The sequence below is a fragment of the Chelmon rostratus genome, chromosome 13, assembly GCF_017976325.1.
Source record: "Chelmon rostratus isolate fCheRos1 chromosome 13, fCheRos1.pri, whole genome shotgun sequence".
Lineage (NCBI taxonomy): Eukaryota > Metazoa > Chordata > Actinopteri > Chaetodontiformes > Chaetodontidae > Chelmon > Chelmon rostratus.
This window is the reverse complement of record NC_055670.1, coordinates 7,908,953-7,927,734: the sequence shown is the minus strand read 5'-3', so window position 1 is coordinate 7,927,734 and position 18,782 is coordinate 7,908,953. Positions and strand designations below refer to the sequence as shown.

Genomic DNA, 18,782 nt, shown 5'->3' with positions numbered 1-18,782 from the left:
AGGGGACTGGCTGTGGGGGCTGAGCAGCATCAGCATCAGCCTCTCATAGCACAGAGATACCTTTCATCAAGCCAGGGAACACTGAGGATGAAAACTGACATGGGCACAGTGGCTCAGGCACTATACAGAAGAGGATTTAAAAGCAGTCATTATAGGGAAATGTTCCTGTGCGTTATTCAAGGCTGGTAAGTTAAACAGCAGGCAGAAATTTGGCATTTTACTGTAGGAACAGAGACTGAAAGACAACTGAGAGGTGAGAAAGAGCGGGTGTATTATTCCTACAAATCGAGCTTAAATTAGTTTTTAGATTAGTCGATAAACAGAAAGTCAATCTGCAATTTCAGTGATCAATCGAGTTTTGTTTTTATTCTTCAGCAAAAACACCCAAAATTCACAAATTAGCTTCTTAAGCTTATTTTCTTTCTTTTTCTTTTTCTTTTTTTTTTTTTTAATTTTCAGACTTCTGCAAAAGTAAACTGTTGCTGGACTGTTGAACAAAACAAGAAAACTGAATGCCAACTATTTATGCTATCTCCTGACATTTTATCGGGAAAATAACCCGGTATTGAGAATGAAAATCAACTAAATACTATAATAATCAATAATAAAAAAAATAACAGGTTGGTTTCCAGATTAATATTTGTATAAATCAGTTATTTAATGTTTTTTTGTTAATATTGGTTAATTAATACAGGTATTATTTTTCATCTACAAATCAAAAATATTTCATATATTTATCGGCATATATGAGTGACCTACCTGACCATAACAATTCCTAATGTATTTAATTGATTGTTAATATCAGTTATTTTCTTGATTAATCGTTGAATCATTTGCTATATAAAACACTAGTGTGCTCAGTTCACTAAAATATGACTTGAGAAGCTGGAACCAACACATCTGACCCATTTTTAACTGGCAAATGAATAAACGATTAATTATTTTGAAACTGATCGACTGATGAGTTAATCAGCAAATTATGTCAGCTCTAATGAAAATAAATGACGAATATTTTAAACTTTTTTTTTTTTTTTTACAACAGAGACATTCGCGAGGTTTAAACAATTATCAAATTACACCTTTTCAAAATAAACAAATGTTTGGTTGTAAAATCAAACAGTTGTATTAATTTGACGTGCACCTTTCCTCTCCGTCCCCTTTAAACGGGGAGGTGCTCCGGTGCTCACCCCCAGCCCGGGGCTCTCCGCTGCGCTGCGGGAGGGGCAGAGAGGGAGCTCGGGCTGGCTGAGAGCGGACGCGTCGGAAACCTCCCCGGAGGGGCCCCGTGTAATTCGATGCATGCTGTTAAAGCTTAGAGTATATTGTCTTCCCTTTGCTTATGAAGCCTCCACCCACCGGCCCACCCTACATTTAGCGGATCATGTGACTCGGGGTAAGTCATTTGCAAGTACAACAGTTCTCTGTGCGCTCCCATTCATTTCCTGAGAACTGCCTGAGCTGAGCAGCTGAGAGGCAGAAGGGGAGGGAGCTGCTCACTCACACTCACTCACACACACACACACACACACACACACACATACACACACACATTATCACACACGTACATACAGGCAGAGTGAGAGGAGAGAAGAGGAGAGGAGAGGGAGAGGAGGAGAGGAGACAGAGAGGACTGTGGAAAGGAAAACAGTCTCCTAGTCTCCACGGCTCTGCAGCTTCTGACAAGGTCTGTGCGTTTTTTTTTCCTCGTCCTGTTCCTCTGCTGGCTGCTGCTGTGTGCTTCGTTTGTCACGTTGCTGGGCTTTGTGCTTGTGTTGAGCGCGTCTCGTTCAGCTGTCATTTCTCTGTCAAAGCAGATGACAGCTCAGATCACCTATGGCATTGTGTTTGGTGACTGTCAGTGGGAGGAGGGGGGGGGGCAAGAAGACCCTGCATGGGGCTGACCGGACATGCAACACCTATTCTATTCCCTGTGCAAATCCAGAAGCTGTCATGACGAGAGCAAACAAAACTGATTGCACACTGAGTGACCACGAGCACGAGCAGCATCCTGACTTCACGGTGCCGGCACCGGTTGTGAAGTCTCCCTCGTCTCACTTATTTACCTCTGAAGCAACTTCAGGACTCATCAGCCCGCTGTAGAGCAACACTGACTGAGCGTCTTGGTGGGGAACAGACGCAGAGTGTGAACTCAGACAGCACCGCACCAAACTCTCCCTCAGCACTTCTCGCTGGAAAAAAGTTTGCTGCTTGTCAGAGTTTTGTGCATGCCTTAAGAGAGCTGTGTGTGTGTGCGTGTGTGTGTTTGTGTGTGGGTGTGCATTTGTGTGAAGCATTATGGTGTGTGTGTGTGTGAGACAGGCTTGTTTGCCTACCGTTTCCTACTGTAGCAGCTTAGAGACAGAGAAACGAAGCTGTTAGCAACGGGTTAAACATTAGGAGGCTCGGGTAGCGGAGGAAGGACACTGGGGGGTTGTGTGTGTGTGTGTGTGTGTGTATGTGTGTGTGGGAGTGTTGCAGGGGTGGTGTCTTGGATGTCATCGGCAGCGCTCTCACTTCCAGGGTAATAGTCATTGGTATTGATGGGTGGCTGTCAGAGAGGCAGAGAGCCACCAGGTTGGGGAGAGTGGCCGGGGGCTGGCCCTTGGCTGTTATTTTCAATTACAGGGGACTGGGGCAGAGCTGACAGCAAAGGCATTTGTACATCCAGCAAGGGGGAGGAGGAGGGTGTGTGTGTGTGGTGGGTGGGTGGTAGTGGCGAGAGGAGGGGAGGGCGGGGGAGCAAGAGAGAGCAGGAGGGAGGGAGGGGAGTGGGAGGGGGATGAGACTCTGGCCCCTGCTCCTGGGTTTGATGTGGAAACTGAGCACTGACCTCTGTGACTTTACCCCCACATTGTGGAGAGGCCCTGCCTTGCCTTTAACTATGTGACAACGGTAGGGTGTGTGTTTGTGTGTGTGTTTAAGCGGGGGTCTCATCCACAGGAAAAAAATAAAACAGAAAAGGAGGGGTCATGTGTGTGTGTGGATGAGACCCCCTGCAGCTCACGGATGTTCAGTGAGTGAGATTAGTGGCCATTTAAACTCTCACTTAAATCCATTTACAAAGGGGGCCTTCTCCCTGTGCATGAATAATCAGGCTGATATCACCACACATGCAGGGACGACTCTTGTTGGAAGAAGAATCATATTGGAGCTGTGAAACAGAAAACATACAAATATTTCCTGGCGTCGTCGACCAAGTCAGCGAGGCTTGTTATTAGAGGAGGGTGATATTAGCTGAAAATAATATCATAATTCTGCAGGGCATTTTTTTCAGCTCAGTCTGTGCTGTACTGAGTTCAGCGGCTCAAACCAGCAGCACTGACTGCACCTGCTGTCTGAATCAGCGCTGAGCATCACGGCCGTGCACTGATGCTGATGTATATGCTAAAATTCAGCTGGACGGTCATGCGATTGGTCGGCCTGGAAGAAAAGTGAGTGAACTGGAGTCAGTGTCCTCTAGCTGCTATCTCCTTATAGCATTTTGTGTTTATGTCAGTTCATGTGTTTATCAAAACAAAACTTGGCCACTTCTTCTTGTCTTGCACTGTACGTCATGTGGCGCATGGCCAGTAAGTCAAAGTCCCCCGAAGTAAATAACAAAATACGCTGTTCGTCCATGCTGATGATATCGTTTCTCTGTGCCGTTCTCTGTGGTTGAAGGTCCGGTGTGTAGGATTCAAGGGCATCTGTTGTCACAAATGTTGTGTTTTTATTAGCGTATAATCACCTTGAAGTAAAATCTTGATGGGCTCATGCTTCTACAGTAGCCCAGAATGGACAAACCAAACACCGGCTGGGGAGGGTGAGGCGAGGGGTGTTCAGTTGCTTGCAATCTGCTGCCTCACCACTAGAGGCCTCTAAATCCTCCACACTGGACCTTTAATGTTTGGTTAGGCACAAAAACAACTTGGTTCAGTTTAGAGTTATATGACTTCAGGTTAGGGGTCCTTTAGCATCATGATCTCAACAACAGTCTCCTTGTTAAAAAGCAACCTCTGTCTCTCCCTGTACTCAGACAGGTGCTTCATCTTGAGATGGTGAAACTCTTTTGCTTGTTGCTTCTTTCCGTACAATGCTGTTGAACTCCCGACATTTTAATCACATAGACAAACTACACAGGTATTATCGTGAACAGTATGATGTGTTGCACCTCTGCTTGTTTCACCCCACAGCTGCATCACACTGCTACTCCCTCACTGCTTCCTTCAATGGCTCACCCCCCCCAACCCAAGACACGGTCCAGGGGCTTATGATAGAGATCAGTGCAGGTGGGGGCACTCAATTAAAAAGCCAATCACCAGCGGATAGACTCTATCTGTCCATCAACACCGCTCTGCCCAGCACACTTAATTGCGTGGCAGGATTCCCCCACTAACGGCATCGTCTGCCTGCCACAGATCAGAACGCACAAATTGGCCGCGTGTTGACAGATTGAATCTTTCAGGAAGATGTGGCGTGCTGTCTTATTCAGGGAGATGTGAAATTCCCAGTATTACCCCTAATCAGCTGGGTTAACTGCTGGCATATTGACTGACCGCTGTATCATTGATCCAGGTGGGTGTTATGGAGTGTATCATCATTGATTGCAGATAGACTGCAGTGGACTTTATTGCTGGATTCATTTGGGTCCCTGACTGTAAGACAGGGCCGAAGAGGAATGAGGCAGATTACAGAGATTGGGCATGCTAATGGTGCATTGTGGGATATCCTGTGGCCCCTGGTGTTAGAGGTGGCATTGCGTCAAACCCGGATCTTCAGCCGCAGGAGGCGGCCGCACGCAAAGACCCTGAAACACATACACAATGACACACACACACCCACGGGCGAGCCAATAGACTAGCATGTCAAGGGCATGCACATGCAATGTGCAAGATACAGTGCACCCAAAAAAATGGCTGGCTTTGTATCCTGATAGATGCACCTGCCCAAAACAACAAAGTCCACAACATCTGCTGTTGTTGTGCTGCAGTTTCATTCTGAATATCAAGCCATGCACTGCTAGTTACGTCGAACTTCCTGTGCACAGAATAAGAATAATATTAATAGGTGACGGCTGTGAGCTGAACTCCCCGCGCTGCTGTTTCACCATGTCAGAAGATGACAAAATGTTCTCTCTCCCTTTGCGACTTCTCTTGTGGATTCAACCTTTGACCCCAGTGTCCAGCCCACGTTTGTTTACCAAAAACTGAGTTAAGGGTGTACAGAGAGAGAACGAGAGAGAGAGAGAGAGAGCACGGAAAGTATTGTGCAACAGCCAGCGACTCTGAGGCTGATAGTCTAAATAGTGAGCACAAACAGAAAGAACTACAATCTAACATGGGTGTTTGCAGTTCGTCAAACATGGACGTGAGTATTCTGATTCCTCGCTGCACTGCTCTGTGAATACTTACTGAATGAGGAGCCTCAGTTGCTCCTAACTGGAGCGACCAAGCTTATCTTTTGATGGAAAACTCTCCTCGAACAACAAACATGCAGCCCGACCGGCGCAACGATCCAAGTTTTTTTTTTTCCAGTTATGACACCGACTCTAGAGTAGCACACTCGCAGCTTACTGGAAGTGACTCATTTAGCAGAGCTTGCCCCCAGATTTGAGGCTGCTCGACATGTTTCCATGGCTGAGATGGAAAGGTGTGTGAATGAGAGGCCTGTCTATCTCTGCTAATGTTTCCCCTTTATTTTACTGTAGCCAAATATAGTCAGTGAACAGGAGGAAGGAGAAAAGGCAGGAAGCCAAGAAAATAGGATGGGAGCGCACTCAAAGTCAGCGTTTTCTGAGTGCTTTGGACCCTTTTCTGAGCTGGTTTTACAGGAAGAGTTTCACTTTACAGACTCTTTGGGGAGCTGCATCGCTCTAGCCCCTGTGCAGATGGTTTCAGCAGACCTGCACCAGGATGCTGCATGGATCCCTGTGAACTTTGTTTCCAGTTGTACTGTAGGTCAACTGTTAGGAAAGGAAGTTATACATGCAACATGTGGAATCCATTTGGGGTGCCTGCGGCATTCCACGGGCTCTTCGGCTGTAGCATGCCACGGACCGTAACTCCCCCCAATTAGCCGCTCTTCAACCAGGTATCAGCACGGCACGGCATTAGCTAAAAAAAAAAAAAGAGCGGAAAAATAGTCACAGTGAAGGCGTGAGTAGATGAGTAATAGAGGTAAGCGCGGCTGCTAGCTTTTAATTGAGTGGTGTTGCAGAGCTGGAATGGGTCAAACCAAGAGGAAAATAAGTGCGCGCGCCTTTGATGTAACAAGTGTCAGTGCGCTGGAATGTTTTGGTTGGTCCGTCCCTGTCTGTTTCCATGTGCCGTGCCTTGTGTCAGCACAAAATGAGGTTAGATGGGGTAGGCGCCTTGCGACGCCGCATCGAGGACTCTGCAACACCATTGAACACGAGGCGAGATGCATGCGTGCTTATGTGTTTACATCCATGCCTGCACGCATCGCTTTGTTTGTATCACAAGAGATAGCGAGTGAGAAAAAAAGGGCACAGGGAGAAAAGTGAAAAAATAACAGGGTGTGTGTTTAAGTGTCTGAGCTTGTATTATTTCTTTATGACTTGTTTACCGCAGATACTGTAGATGAGTCAGTGTGTTGGTGCTTCTGCATGCTTGCGTTGTACAGTTACTGTAAAACATCTAGGTCGATCTTCGAGAGTGCATGTGAGTGCACAAGTGCTGTGATGCATGCAGTAGACAAGCTATTGTGAGTGGTATGTACACAGTGCATATGTTGGGGGGAGGGGGACCGCTCACACACACGCATTCAGATGTAAATGTTGGAACACAAGCACACACACACCATCAGAGCCTAAGGGGTATATAAGGCAGTAGCCTACTCAAAGAACCCCCCCATTAGGGCAGGAGTGTACTGTACTGTCATCCCTTGGGGAGGGGAGGAAAAGAGAGAGTATGTGGGTGGTTGGTGGTGGTGGTGGTGAGAAGGAGGCAGGTTATTGTGAGGATGCTAATCTAATGCATCCCACCTCCCTGTTAGGGCGACAGACGAGAGCGAGGTTTCACTCTGACCCTCTGCTCCGGCTCACAGAGAGCAGCTGTAACCTTTGCATGAGAGGAGACATGACTTGGTGTCATGATTCTCTTGCCTTCACTATATGTTCTCACAGGGTTGTTTTCTGAACGCAGACCGTCCACAGCGGTCGCCATTTCTCCGTTTTCTAGCGGTTTCCTTGTGCTGCAGCCATCGAAGCATTCATAAGAAAATAATGCCAACATTTTCCAGTATTTTATTTACAGTGAATTCTGTACAGGCCTGTGCCCACGTCGCACCTCTGTCGGCCTGAGATGATTATGAAGTACCGCAGTGTGGTCACCTCAACCTAGGACCTGTGCACTCAGAGTAAATAAGAGACGAGAACAGAGTCACCGAGTGCATTTTTTATTGATTCACTGGCGCTAACCTCTTTCTATCTCCCTCTCTCTCTCATGCACACATGCTGTACAGTATGGCCCTACAGTGCGTAAACTTCACCATGAACATGCAAAGAATATCGCAGTATCCTCCTGAAAGCTTGTGCAAGCATTGCTCCTTACGTTTATCCTGTTTTGCTCGGCTCCACCTCCCCCCTCCTTTGGTACAAGTGAGGTTTTTGTGTCAGAGGCTATTTTAGATGCACAGCCACTGACCCTACTGCATTTACTGAGGTGTGTGTGCCTGTGTGTGTGTGTGTGCGTGTGCGTGTGCGTGTGCGTGGACGTGTATTACTCTTTTTACACTGTCACAATATGGGGACTCATCCTCCTTATGGGGACAAAACAATTCCCTTAGTGTAAATCATTAAATTCTATGGTGAAGACAAGTAGTGGTTATGGTTAAGTTTCCAGGAAATGAACATACGCCTAAAAGAATCACCCTAAAAATGATGGAAACATAACTGTGTGTGTGTGTGTGCATGCGTGAGGGGCGATCTACAGAGGTCTCCCGATTATGTCGAGACACGAGGGCCTCAGCGTATTGGCTCTTTAGGAGCTGTTTTGTGGCGTCTGTTTGTGGTCCCTTCAGCGTCGAGCACAATTCAGCCCTCACGCAGAATATTTAACTTATTCTTTCTCAAGATTACATCAAAATGATCTTCAATTGGACATAAACGGTCCAGAACGGTGTCACAAATTGCTTTGACTTCTAAGTTGAGGCTCGCTTGAGTAATGCCACCTCACTTTAGCGCTGTCACGGTCACAGCTTGTTTAGCTTTCTCTGCAGCATTTGAGGCACATGATGCAAGAGGATGTCAGACTCTTCTGTTTACCTCTCTCTGGAGCACTGTGGAGGAGTACGTGTGTGTATTGCGCGTGTAAGTGTGTGTGCGTGCGCCTGTGTGTGTGTGTGTGCATGCACTGTAGGTGTGTGTGGGTGGCTGTTTGTGTTGAATGGGCATCTTTATTCTTCTTTCATGAGCGCAGCAGCAATATTGAGAGACAGAGTTGCGTGAGTGCGTCTGCCTCCTAATCTAAGATAAATATGGTTCGTTGTGGGTGCAGGCAGAGGTCACGAGGTTTGCGAGTGTGGTAGCCAGATTGGAGAACAGAGCAGGGGCTCAGGAAGTCAGTTTTATAAGAAGTGCGTTTGACACGCAGGCTGAGACAGACAAACCAGACAGCGACCGGCTCTTCTTTTCGCTTTGAGTGTTTCCTCTCAGAATAAGTAGCTTCTTCATTTCCCACAGTTTCGCTGGCGGAGGTGGGGAGCTTTCACAAAGACAAAAAGCCACAGAAAAAATTCAAAAATTTGCGAAAGATTTCCCTTTTGCCCTTTAAAAAGCTAATATTTGAGACGGTTGATAAAGAAAAGCAAGGTGTTGAGCCTTTTATCCCGACAGCTGACATTTTAAAGAGACACTAGAGACAAATCTGGTTGAAGTAGTATTTCTGACACAACTCATGTTCAGCTGAGTGTGTTCAGGCTGACTTTTAAAGTGTGTGACAGTGACAGTATGTGAGGTTTTGCTGACTGTTTGAGCACCTCTTATTAAAATCTGCACGTGTTTTCTTGTGTAAACATACTGACACACTTGTGGTGTTGTATGTTGAGTCCACTCAGCAAAGTGCTCCGACACATCATTTTCGTGTGTGTGTGTGTGTGTGCGTGTGCTAGTGAAGGCAGTGGACTTGAGCTGCATCCGGCGACCTCATCCCCCTCATCCCGACAGGATTACTGACACAGGATCCCCCTGCCCCTGGCAGAAATAGCAAGGACCCAAGGGCAATCCACCAGAATATGGGAACTTCCGTGGGCCTTGCTAGTGTGCAAGTGTGTGTTGTTTGTGTGTGTGTTTGTGTGTGTATGTGTGTGTTGTCTGTGTATTTACATGGGTATCAACTCTATAAATGGAGCTGGTTTCCTCCCAGGTGCTGAGCTCCCTGGCTCAGGCAATAACATGAGTTCACTGCTCTCTCTCTCTCTCTCTCTCTCTCTCTCTCTCTCTCTCACACACACACACACACACACACACACACATTGCTGAGCCCACTTCCATGAACAGATACTGAACCCAGGCTCATTTAACCTTACATGCAATCCAATCTGCATTGCACAAAATGCACTTTTTTTTTTTTTAATTAAACGACTTGCTGTCCCCTGTAAACCGGACCACTGAAGGCTGTAAGAGTGAAGGTCTGTCATCTGTGAGGAGTGCCACAGTGTGTCTGTTTTTCTAAACTGGGTCACAAATGTGCTGGGTTTTTTTTTTTAGCTGGGTTACACCACAATGGAGCTTGATTTGTATTCTGACGTGCAGGTCAATCAGATCAATACTCACCCTTTGCCGTCTCCATTCACCCTGCGCACATTGTTCTCGTGTCCATCTTTGCGGCTTTCTCAGCCTATTCTCCTCCGTGTCTTTGCTTTTGTAAATGCTTATTTTATTCCGTACATGGCATTTTTTGACGGGCATTTTGTCGATAACATCCTCCCTAAGAGTGGTCATGTTCCATTAAGTCATGAGTCTTAGAGTATTTTGTTGCTGTTGGCAGGCTATTTAAATAAAATTAGCCTTTATTATGTGTTTATTGTGCGGCCGAGTTTTGTTACGTCACGAAAAAAGGCCATTAGATGTGTTTTTGAGTCGCAGGCTGCATGTCTGAGGGCTTTCATGTACATCATATCAAATTCAACAAGAACCGATGCCTGGATAGCATCACACAGATAGAGAATGACGTTCAGTTTAAATTGATGGGACCTGATAAGCTCCTCGTGTTTTTCCTGTATGTCCCAGAGATGAAAACATCCAACACATGAGAAGTGTATTCAGTCTAATAATAGCTGTGCTCATGAAGAAAGCTGTGTTTTCCCTCTGTGGAACTGATTTATTCCCAGAGGAAAAGGGCAGGGTGTTTTGAGGTAAAGTGCATCAGTTGAGTGCATCTCTAAGGGGTTTTTAACCCTAAAGGGAGCTTGTTTGTTGTTGTTTGTTTTTTTTTTCAAAGGGTAGTGCATATAAACTGTGGTTTGATACCACGGTGCTCGTCGGGGGTTACAGAAGTCCACGCTTCTGTGAGCAGCGAGGTAGCAGCACTCTGCTCTCTTGAGCCCCGTTCAAAAATGTCCCAGAAGCATCCAAAAGACTTCACTCGCAGCTCCTGCCAAGGAAAATACGGCTTATGAAATGGAAATTCTGAGACCATTCACAGGGTGCCAGGAATGATTAGAAAAAAATGGCTATGTCCATCTCAGTACATCCAGGAGTGAAGTCTGAGGGAAAGCACACATCCCCACCTTGCTCGCACAGACACACATAACAAACAGCATCAGCACTGCTTACCTGGGCTGTGTGGGGTTAGAGAGTCATTCAAGGGAAACTCCACCGATTTCATACATGAAGGTCAGTTACCTCGTCATGGGGAGTACTGCTCAGCTTGTGAAAACAGTTGTTATGTACCCTCCGTGGCTCTGGGGCGGGGGTGGGGGGTTGGTTCAAGCCTGACAAAATCAACAATAAGTGATGTCATCAGAGGCTGGAGACAAATTCCTAACGACACAAATTGAAAACATCATTTTAAAAGTCGTGGTGTTTACCAGGCAGGGAGTATCTAAGGAGAAAACAAAAGAAAGAAAGCACTGGCTGCATTGTGGGAAATGCAGGAGCCGATCGCTTTGGAGCTCGACCCTAAAGGGCTAAGAGTCAGGGCATGTCAGCCTGTGCTGCTCTGATTTTACAACTTTGATCTGTCTGTTGTGAGGGCGCAACTGTATCGACGTTTGGGGAAGTTTCGAGTTCATCTCAAGTTTTTGTCTGAGCAGAGGAAGAAAACACTCTGTGGGAGCTTAAGTCAGCCATTTTTCACTTCCTCCTATGTAGAAAAAAGGGTTTGAGGTTGAGAGGCTGCTTAGCCAAAGAGTGTAACAAGTGCACAAGTTGTTAATCTTTCACTCTGTGCTGTCTGACGATGATTCTCACACTGCTGTGGCAGTCCAGAGGACTGGGGACTGGGGAATTTACACTTTATCCTCTCGTTATGATGTTGCTTTATGTGGCATAACTAGCTCAATTACCAAGATGTCGGGGCATCAAAATGCATTTTTTAATTGAAGGAAGCATTCCAGAAAAAGTTGGTAAATTAAGCTTTAGCTAGACCTGCCTGAGACTGCACTCAAAAATCACACATTTCCATGGCGTGTTTTTTTCATACAGTAAAATATGTCCAAAAGTCAGATTCTGGTTTGGACTAAACATGCAGTTTATGCATTTTGGCTTTGTATGGCAGCGCTGACCTCTGTGGGTTGAAGGATCAATTCTGTTGAACCTTCGACCACACCAAGCGCCGTTATTTGCCAGAGTGCAGTTACTCTTTAAGTAGTAACTCTGCAGGGAACCATTTGAACAGCCTCTCAAGACCGGAATGAGGCCAACAAGATGAGGTCACGAACAGACACGGCTTAACATGAAGCAGACTGAGGTTGAGATCGAAAATCAGCTGTGATTCAGCTGTTGCTCCGTTGCGTCTCCTCTGCCAGAGAACGACATGACTTTCACCAAACATGTTTCAGACCCTCTTCTCCAGAGGTGTCACTCCGCCGGGTCTCTTTCTCTAGCGCGTGTTTTCTTTGTTACCCGTCTAAGGAGCCTGTCGTCAGCATAGTCAGCTCACTGCTCTGCTAAAAGTTGCTGCGGCGAGTGACTCAAAAGAGAGGAAGCGGAGGAGTGCGCTGGTGGGCTTGCAGTTGCGGGCCGGTTATCGGGCCGACGTGTCACATTGGGGTGTCCAGGGGCACAGAAGAGGGAAGTGAGTCGCGGCGAAGGCCAGCGGCACACAGCGCAGGCAAAAACACAGGAAATGCTCGTCTCACATCACCTCCAGCCCTGTCCTTTTTGTGCATTTTCACATCCAGCGCTAGCTAATCGTTTGTTTTTCGTTTGCAACATTCTGAAATGTTTTCCCTCCCTTGCTTTTCCTTTTTCTCCCTCTCTCCTCTTTGGTGGAGGACCGGGTGGGAGGGGGTCTGTTGGCATTCTTGCACCGTGTGCTTTGCGCTCGACCGGGCCTTGGCTCGGGTCCATATCCCCTCTCTACCCTCTCTCGCTTCTCTGACTCCCACCCCCCCCCCACCCCCCCTTCTCAACCTCTTCAACTCCCCTTGGTTGCTTCCCGAACCACTACTCCTGCCAGCAACTCCGTGCTCTCCGACAGGCCCCCGCCCTCACTCACTTCTCTTGCTATCACCTTCCTTCCTCACTAACGCTTCCTCATGTATCTCCCATAATTCATCGCCCCCTTCCCTTCCCCTCTCCCTTCTCCACCCCTCTTCCATCCCAGCCCGTGGCAGCAGGTCCAGCCTCTGTGACACAGATGCACCCAGTTGCTCGGGGCGCTCGACATGGGAACGGAGCATCGGCGGGGCCGTCTGTTGCAGTGCGTTTCGGGCTGTGTGGTGTTCGTGTGCGAGTACGTGCACACGGGAGGGGGAGATGAGAGAGGTTTCAAGAGTTTGCTTAAGATTAACTTTGACAAAAAAAAAAGAAAAAAAGGCTGCTGTGTGAGCGAGCACCCAGAGGCGGTGTTGAACTCACAGCACAGGTGAGGTGAAGCTGAGAGGCGTGTCCTGGATGAGCCGGGGACCTGCTCGAGCGGGCTTGTTCAAATCGTTGCGTGTTTTCCTTTTGAGATGTTTTGGGTTGGTGCGTGTGGACATCTGCACATGTGTGTAAAGGCGTGGATGATATCACCAGCGTATGAGGTCAACGTTTGGTCTCAGAAGGTCTGAGGCTTTCTAGAGACGCTTGTCACCTCTAATTGATCCAGCTAGTTTGTTCAGGGTCGCCTTGCCCGGGCTTCATCCTTCCACTCCAGCTGGCTGCGATTGCCTCCATCAGCACAGAGCCGATAGCCATCAGCGAACTTGGAGATAGTGGACCTGAGGTCATAGATGCAGCTATGTGGTGGGAGTTTCAGTCCATACTTCGAAATGCATTAAGAGACACACAAATAAGCACAAACAGGAATGGGAAGAGGGCAGCGCACACTGAAATATGTATATTTGAAGATTTTCTTGCTGTGGGGACTGGCCTCAATCTTCACCTGCTCCCTTTGCCGTTTTTTATTCTAGGGATTTCGGTGGGGACAGGAGGGCGGGGAGGAGAGAGAAATGAGATGCCTCAACACTCCACTGCCCTCCTCTCTCCATCCAACTCCCCCACACACCTGGGATGGCCATTTCATTTCAGAGTGCAGCAAATGGAAAGGTGATCTTAATCTACCCTGTTTCCCTCTAACCCCCCTCCCTCTCTCCATCTCCCACACACAGAGCCTCATACCGCTGATGGACAGCACACTGCTGTTGCCTAAGCCTGCCGCCAGCAGACCAAATTTAGTGATAGAGAACGCTGGATCCACATTGGTTTATTACCTTGAACAAATTCTCCTCATTTCAAACTCAATCTTTGTTCATATTGTTATCTTTTCGGTTTGCGGTCCCGGAGCGCTAACTGGCTGACATGAGCCTTTCACAGGAACAAAAGCAGCTGACAGTCGACTTCGGTCAAAGTATTTCGACATGACCTCCTCAATAAACAGCTCCCCGCTGTTAGCTCATTACTCAGTGTTAGGTCTCTCTCACTGCTGTTAGCTGTTTAATCATTACAGTCACAGGCAGAGGCATGCAATGGCTATTGATTTCCTATGTATAGCCCGCTGCAGGCCACTTCATTAGGAAGGTGATCACAAACCACTGGATTAACTGGACTCTAGGCACATTGGGAAAGGTTGTTGCTCTGACTGTGCCATGCTGTGCAAAATTTAAAGGTGCTTGCATCTTTAATTCCCAGCAACAGGAGCGTGCACGTTTAGCATAGGGCGCAAATAAGTTTGGACGATGTGAACTTTATTTAGGCTCACAAAAGAACCTTTTGAAAAGGCGATTTTGCGTGAAAAAGCTTTCTTTCCCCTCCGAGGAGGACAAAATGCCAGAATGATGGTCATCTTGAGGAAAACAAACCTCACTTTCTGCCTCTCGCGGTGCACTCCTCTCTCTTCTTCTCTTGGCTTGAGGCTGGACTGAGGCTGCAGCTCCACCCGCCCAGCCGTTACTATGGCAACGCTATCTGGGCCTACCAAGACCTGAAGCCGAAGGACATCCTGGACAACAATACAATAGCAGCACAGCCAGGGTACCTGAGGGACTTAGACCTGAGAGGCGAGATCTGGGGGGTTGCAGATTGAGAGAGTAAATCCTCCCTCTTTCTCTACCTCCCTTGCACACAAACACAGTCAGGATTAGCCTTCCGCTTGAGAATCTAAGAGGTAGTGGAACAATACGTGGCATTAAATGATTTTTCTCTCGCTTTTTTTGTCGAAATCTGTAAAAAGAGATGTTTTTGCTAACTATCTTGAGTGGATTTCCTGGTGAGTAGAAACAAATCTTGATTACTGGACGGGCCACACGGACAGCAGTGTTATATCTGACATGGTTAGCGTGGTGAAACGATCAGGAGGGCAGCTCCAGAGAGAGAGCGTCACGTCATTCCTGATCGGCTGAGCCTTTTTTGCCTCCACACCAGAGTGGTCATGATGGCTGCGGCGCTGCTCACTGCGAGGACTGGGCCACACATCCTGCTGCTGGTGCCAGCAGTGGAGAGTAATAGAGATGTTTAGAGTCTATTTGCCGTGCTTGCATTCCTCCATGTACTGCTGCTAAAATAATAAGAGGGAGGGTTACCTCAGGTCGGCCCCAGCTGAGGGATACGGAACATGCATTGTTGTCATTGGCTTCATCTGAGTATCCCTCTTAAAGCCACAGCGCGGAGCTGAGGAGCCGGGCAGCGCTGCCCACTTTGCAGAGGCACGGTGCTCAGAGGCAGCAGAGCGAAGAGTGAATGTATGGAAGTGCTGAGAAGTGTGTGCTTGTGTGTGTTTGCATGTGTGCAAGTGTCATATTGTTGTGTTGACATTACAAATATCACCATGAGTGTAAAACAATATATTTAGGAGTGTCAAACATGTCAAAATTGCACTTTTCCATCTCCAAGTTCTCAGTTATTGTTTTAGTGTATCAGTGGTGGGAGAGGAAAGATTGTCTTGCTTTCTCCATTGCTGCTGAGTAACTGTATATCAAAGCAAGTATTTGTATTCCATTGAAGTGTTAAGCGGATTTTATTCAGCGTCATGATGTGTTATTAGCCCTGCAGCAGCCCACCAGGCAATTGAAAATCTTTATTATGGAGAAGAGGGAATCACGCTGTGCACCGACTGAGTTTACTCAGTTTGTGTGCATCTTTTGTCTGTCAGCTTCTGATGGTTTTTGAAACATGAATCCGTGTCTATTTAAAATGTGTTTATTTCTCAGTGGGTGCACAACATTGTAGATGTCCATGTGTGAATAACTGAGTGTGGGACCTGCTTAGTCATGCTAAAAACACCCGTCTTACACCTCCTCTGTATCCCTTCACAGGCAGCCTAAGAAACAGGATGTTAATGCTTGACGGAATGCCTGCAGTCCGAGTCAAAGCTGAGCCCCTGGAATCGGAACAAGGGGTAAGAGAGCAGTTGTTTTCCAGACAATTCCCCTTTTCTTTTTTTCTTTCCTGCTTTCCTTTCCGTCTCTCCTCCTCCCAGCAACGGGCCGATAATCACTCCCAGGCCTGAGCGAGTGAGCGAGTGAGCGTGGGGCCTAAGAGGAGTGGTCGGAGAGCATGGTAGTAAGCGGGAAGAGGAGAAGAACCAAGAAGAGGAGGGGAGCCACAGCTGGAGAAGGAATGCACTGGGGTGTTTTCGGGGAGGTGACTGGGGCCAGCAGAGAGTCTGTGCTGGCTGAGGGTGCTTGCGCAGATGTAGCTGCCGCTCCGGGGAGGAGGGTCACATGGGGAGCTCTAAATCTTATCCGTCTGCCCCTTTACGTTTCCCCTCGTCCTCCCACACTCTTCTCTCTCACTCACACACACCAGCAATCTGTCTTTCACTGTAGCGGAGAATGCAAATAGGCAAACACAACTCACCTCACGATACGGTTCCTCTTCAAACAACCGCCACGGCTCCGTCTCTGCCTCCGCTCCGTCGCTCCCATCCCTCCTTTTGAATCCATCACAGGGAGGAAGTTAATTGTCACTGCAGGAATTGTGAGCTTTAATCGTCCCTTGTCTTGTCTCTGATGAGTTTGTTTTAATCAAAAGGCCACATTGCATCATCCGGTCTCATTCCGAGCATTACGTTCAATTAGTCTGTGTGTATCGCTACCATGTTAGGAATAATGGAGTCACCTCATGCAGGCCCACATACAGTATCAGTGCTCTCTGGTCCAGCATACCTAGAAATAAAGTGGTCTTGTTATGGAGAAGCTGTTGCTAGGTTACTGGGGCTTTGTGTTGCTGCCACAGCTGTGTGTGAAGTGGGTGCAGGCCACTTAATATTTGTAATCATGATGAATTAGTGTTCGGTTATTATTGATTTCCATTCATAACATATCAATAATATCTTGCCCCTTAATGCATCACCAAGAGCACTTTGTGGGACGAGAGCGAAGCAGTTTCTGTTGAGATGAAGCCGGCAGCATTAGCTCTTGATAGATGAGAAGCATACCGGCTGCTGATAACCCACCAGGTTGCCTCGAGTCTTGCAAAGAATTGTTTGGTGTGTCAGTGCTTTGTATTGATAAGAGCTGATTCGGTCTCTGCTCGTCGTGACAGAGAGGCAGCAGGTGGCTCCTTCCTGCTCCCAGCTGTGGCTCGAGGGTCTGCGAGCCGCGCTCCTGTGCTGCTACCTAAAACCTGGGGCTTGAAGTCATCCTCCATGCGCGTAGTGATGTCAGTCACAGACAGGATGTGAGCACCGCAGCCCACACGGCTTTGAAGTGCACCGAGATCCAATCTCGCCCTAACAGACTGTTCCTCCCTTCAGACGGCAGACACAGACAGACAGTTTAGGCTGCTGCAGAAACGTGGTCTTCATTTGGGTGGCGGGGGGCCAAGGGCTTGCTGGAAATGGTCTGCCTCGTTAGACAATTCGCCCGCAAGGGGCTGGAAAATCTGCCCTGCTAAAGAGTATCCCCTAATAAAGACAATGGCATGTGGACAGAGGCAGGCGGGCGGGTTGAGCATATCTTTATATGTGTGTCAGCGTGTGTGTGCATATGTAGGTTCGAGCGCATATTTGTATTTGTATCTGTCAAAGTGAAAGTGGGGGTGGCTTCAGTTTTCCATTCGTGCTGCTTGAAATGCATCTCAGAGTCTAACCCCAGCATGCAACTAACTTTCTGTTTTCCACTTTTGTGTATCACTCTGTTGTTTGGGCCTTTCCACACAAGTGTTCCCCTTTTTACACCGGCGTCGCACAGGATTGGCCAGTTTTACCGGCACGTTAGTAACTGACTTAATTCCTGTCATGACGCTGACGATCACTCCTCCAACCAGCAGAGGGGCTAATGACAGCGAGCCTGACCCTTCTGAATGGAATGGAACAAATGAAAAGTGGGATTCATCAGCAAAAACAATCACCCCCCTTCACGTCAGTTCACTTTGTTACACTTGGTCGTTATTGCAATTCTCATTGTTTTTTTTTCATCCATACACGTTGAAGACCAGCCCCCACTCCTCCTCTGATTGGGTCCCACCTAGACATTTTTTCTAGCCATTGCAATCTAACCCTAACCCTAACCAAGCAACAAACACGAGCCAATCAGGACCCTTTAAATTGGTCTTTTAAATTTTTATTTGAATAGATTTTTCTGCTGAATCTGCTTTCATGTCTCCATTACAGACTAAATGAATGAACGAATTCATGCTGTTTCTTCTAATGTTCTCTTCTAGTTCCTTGACTCAAACTATGTAATTACTCCATAGAAAATTATGACAATTTCACTTTACCGCTTCAGTGACCATGCTTCTTTCTTCTCTCTTATTTCCGAAGTTATGCTGATCATTTCCTCACAGACATTTGGGAACAAATGCCCAAAACGTTTCCTGTGTTTCTGGTAGTTGCTGAGCTCTGAGGAAAACAGAAAGCGATGCGGCTGTCTTTGGGTCAGCAACGGCAACAGTAGTACCACTTTGAAACACTAGAGGGGGGAAAGTTGAAAAGTTGTTTGTGTTTACACTTGAAAAATAAATCTTACTGCTTTTTTCTAAATTTCTGACCTGCTAGCTCTTCTATCTGTTCGACATGTTCAGTTGTACTGATACGTCTGCAGTAAGTGAAAGCTGGCCTCTAATTCAGGATCCAGTTGCATGAACAGGTGTGTGTATATTTGCCACAGCAGCTTCAAACATGGCTCAGGCTATCAGAGTTTAGGGCTGGAACGACACGTGAGTTTTGTTAAGCGTGAACAGGTTGGCACATATCTGT

The 18,782-nt window shown here is 47.2% G+C and overlaps 1 protein-coding gene across 2 annotated transcripts in view; it reads left to right on the top strand.

The window, feature by feature from the left end:
- The first annotated feature begins 1,296 nt into the window (after window positions 1-1,296).
- klf12b (Kruppel-like factor 12b) overlaps window positions 1,297-18,782 on the top strand; it is a 37,484-nt gene continuing 19,998 nt past the window's right edge. Inside the window, exons 1-2 of one of the 2 annotated variants that reach the window (XM_041950941.1) lie at window positions 1,297-1,393; window positions 15,898-15,980. In XM_041950941.1, the coding sequence (XP_041806875.1) occupies window positions 1,300-1,393; window positions 15,898-15,980 (177 nt within the window). In that variant the 5' untranslated portion in view covers window positions 1,297-1,299. Of the gene's footprint in view, window positions 1,394-1,458; window positions 1,685-15,897; window positions 15,981-18,782 lie in introns of those variants that run through there. The other variant, XM_041950942.1, reaches the window with a different exon arrangement.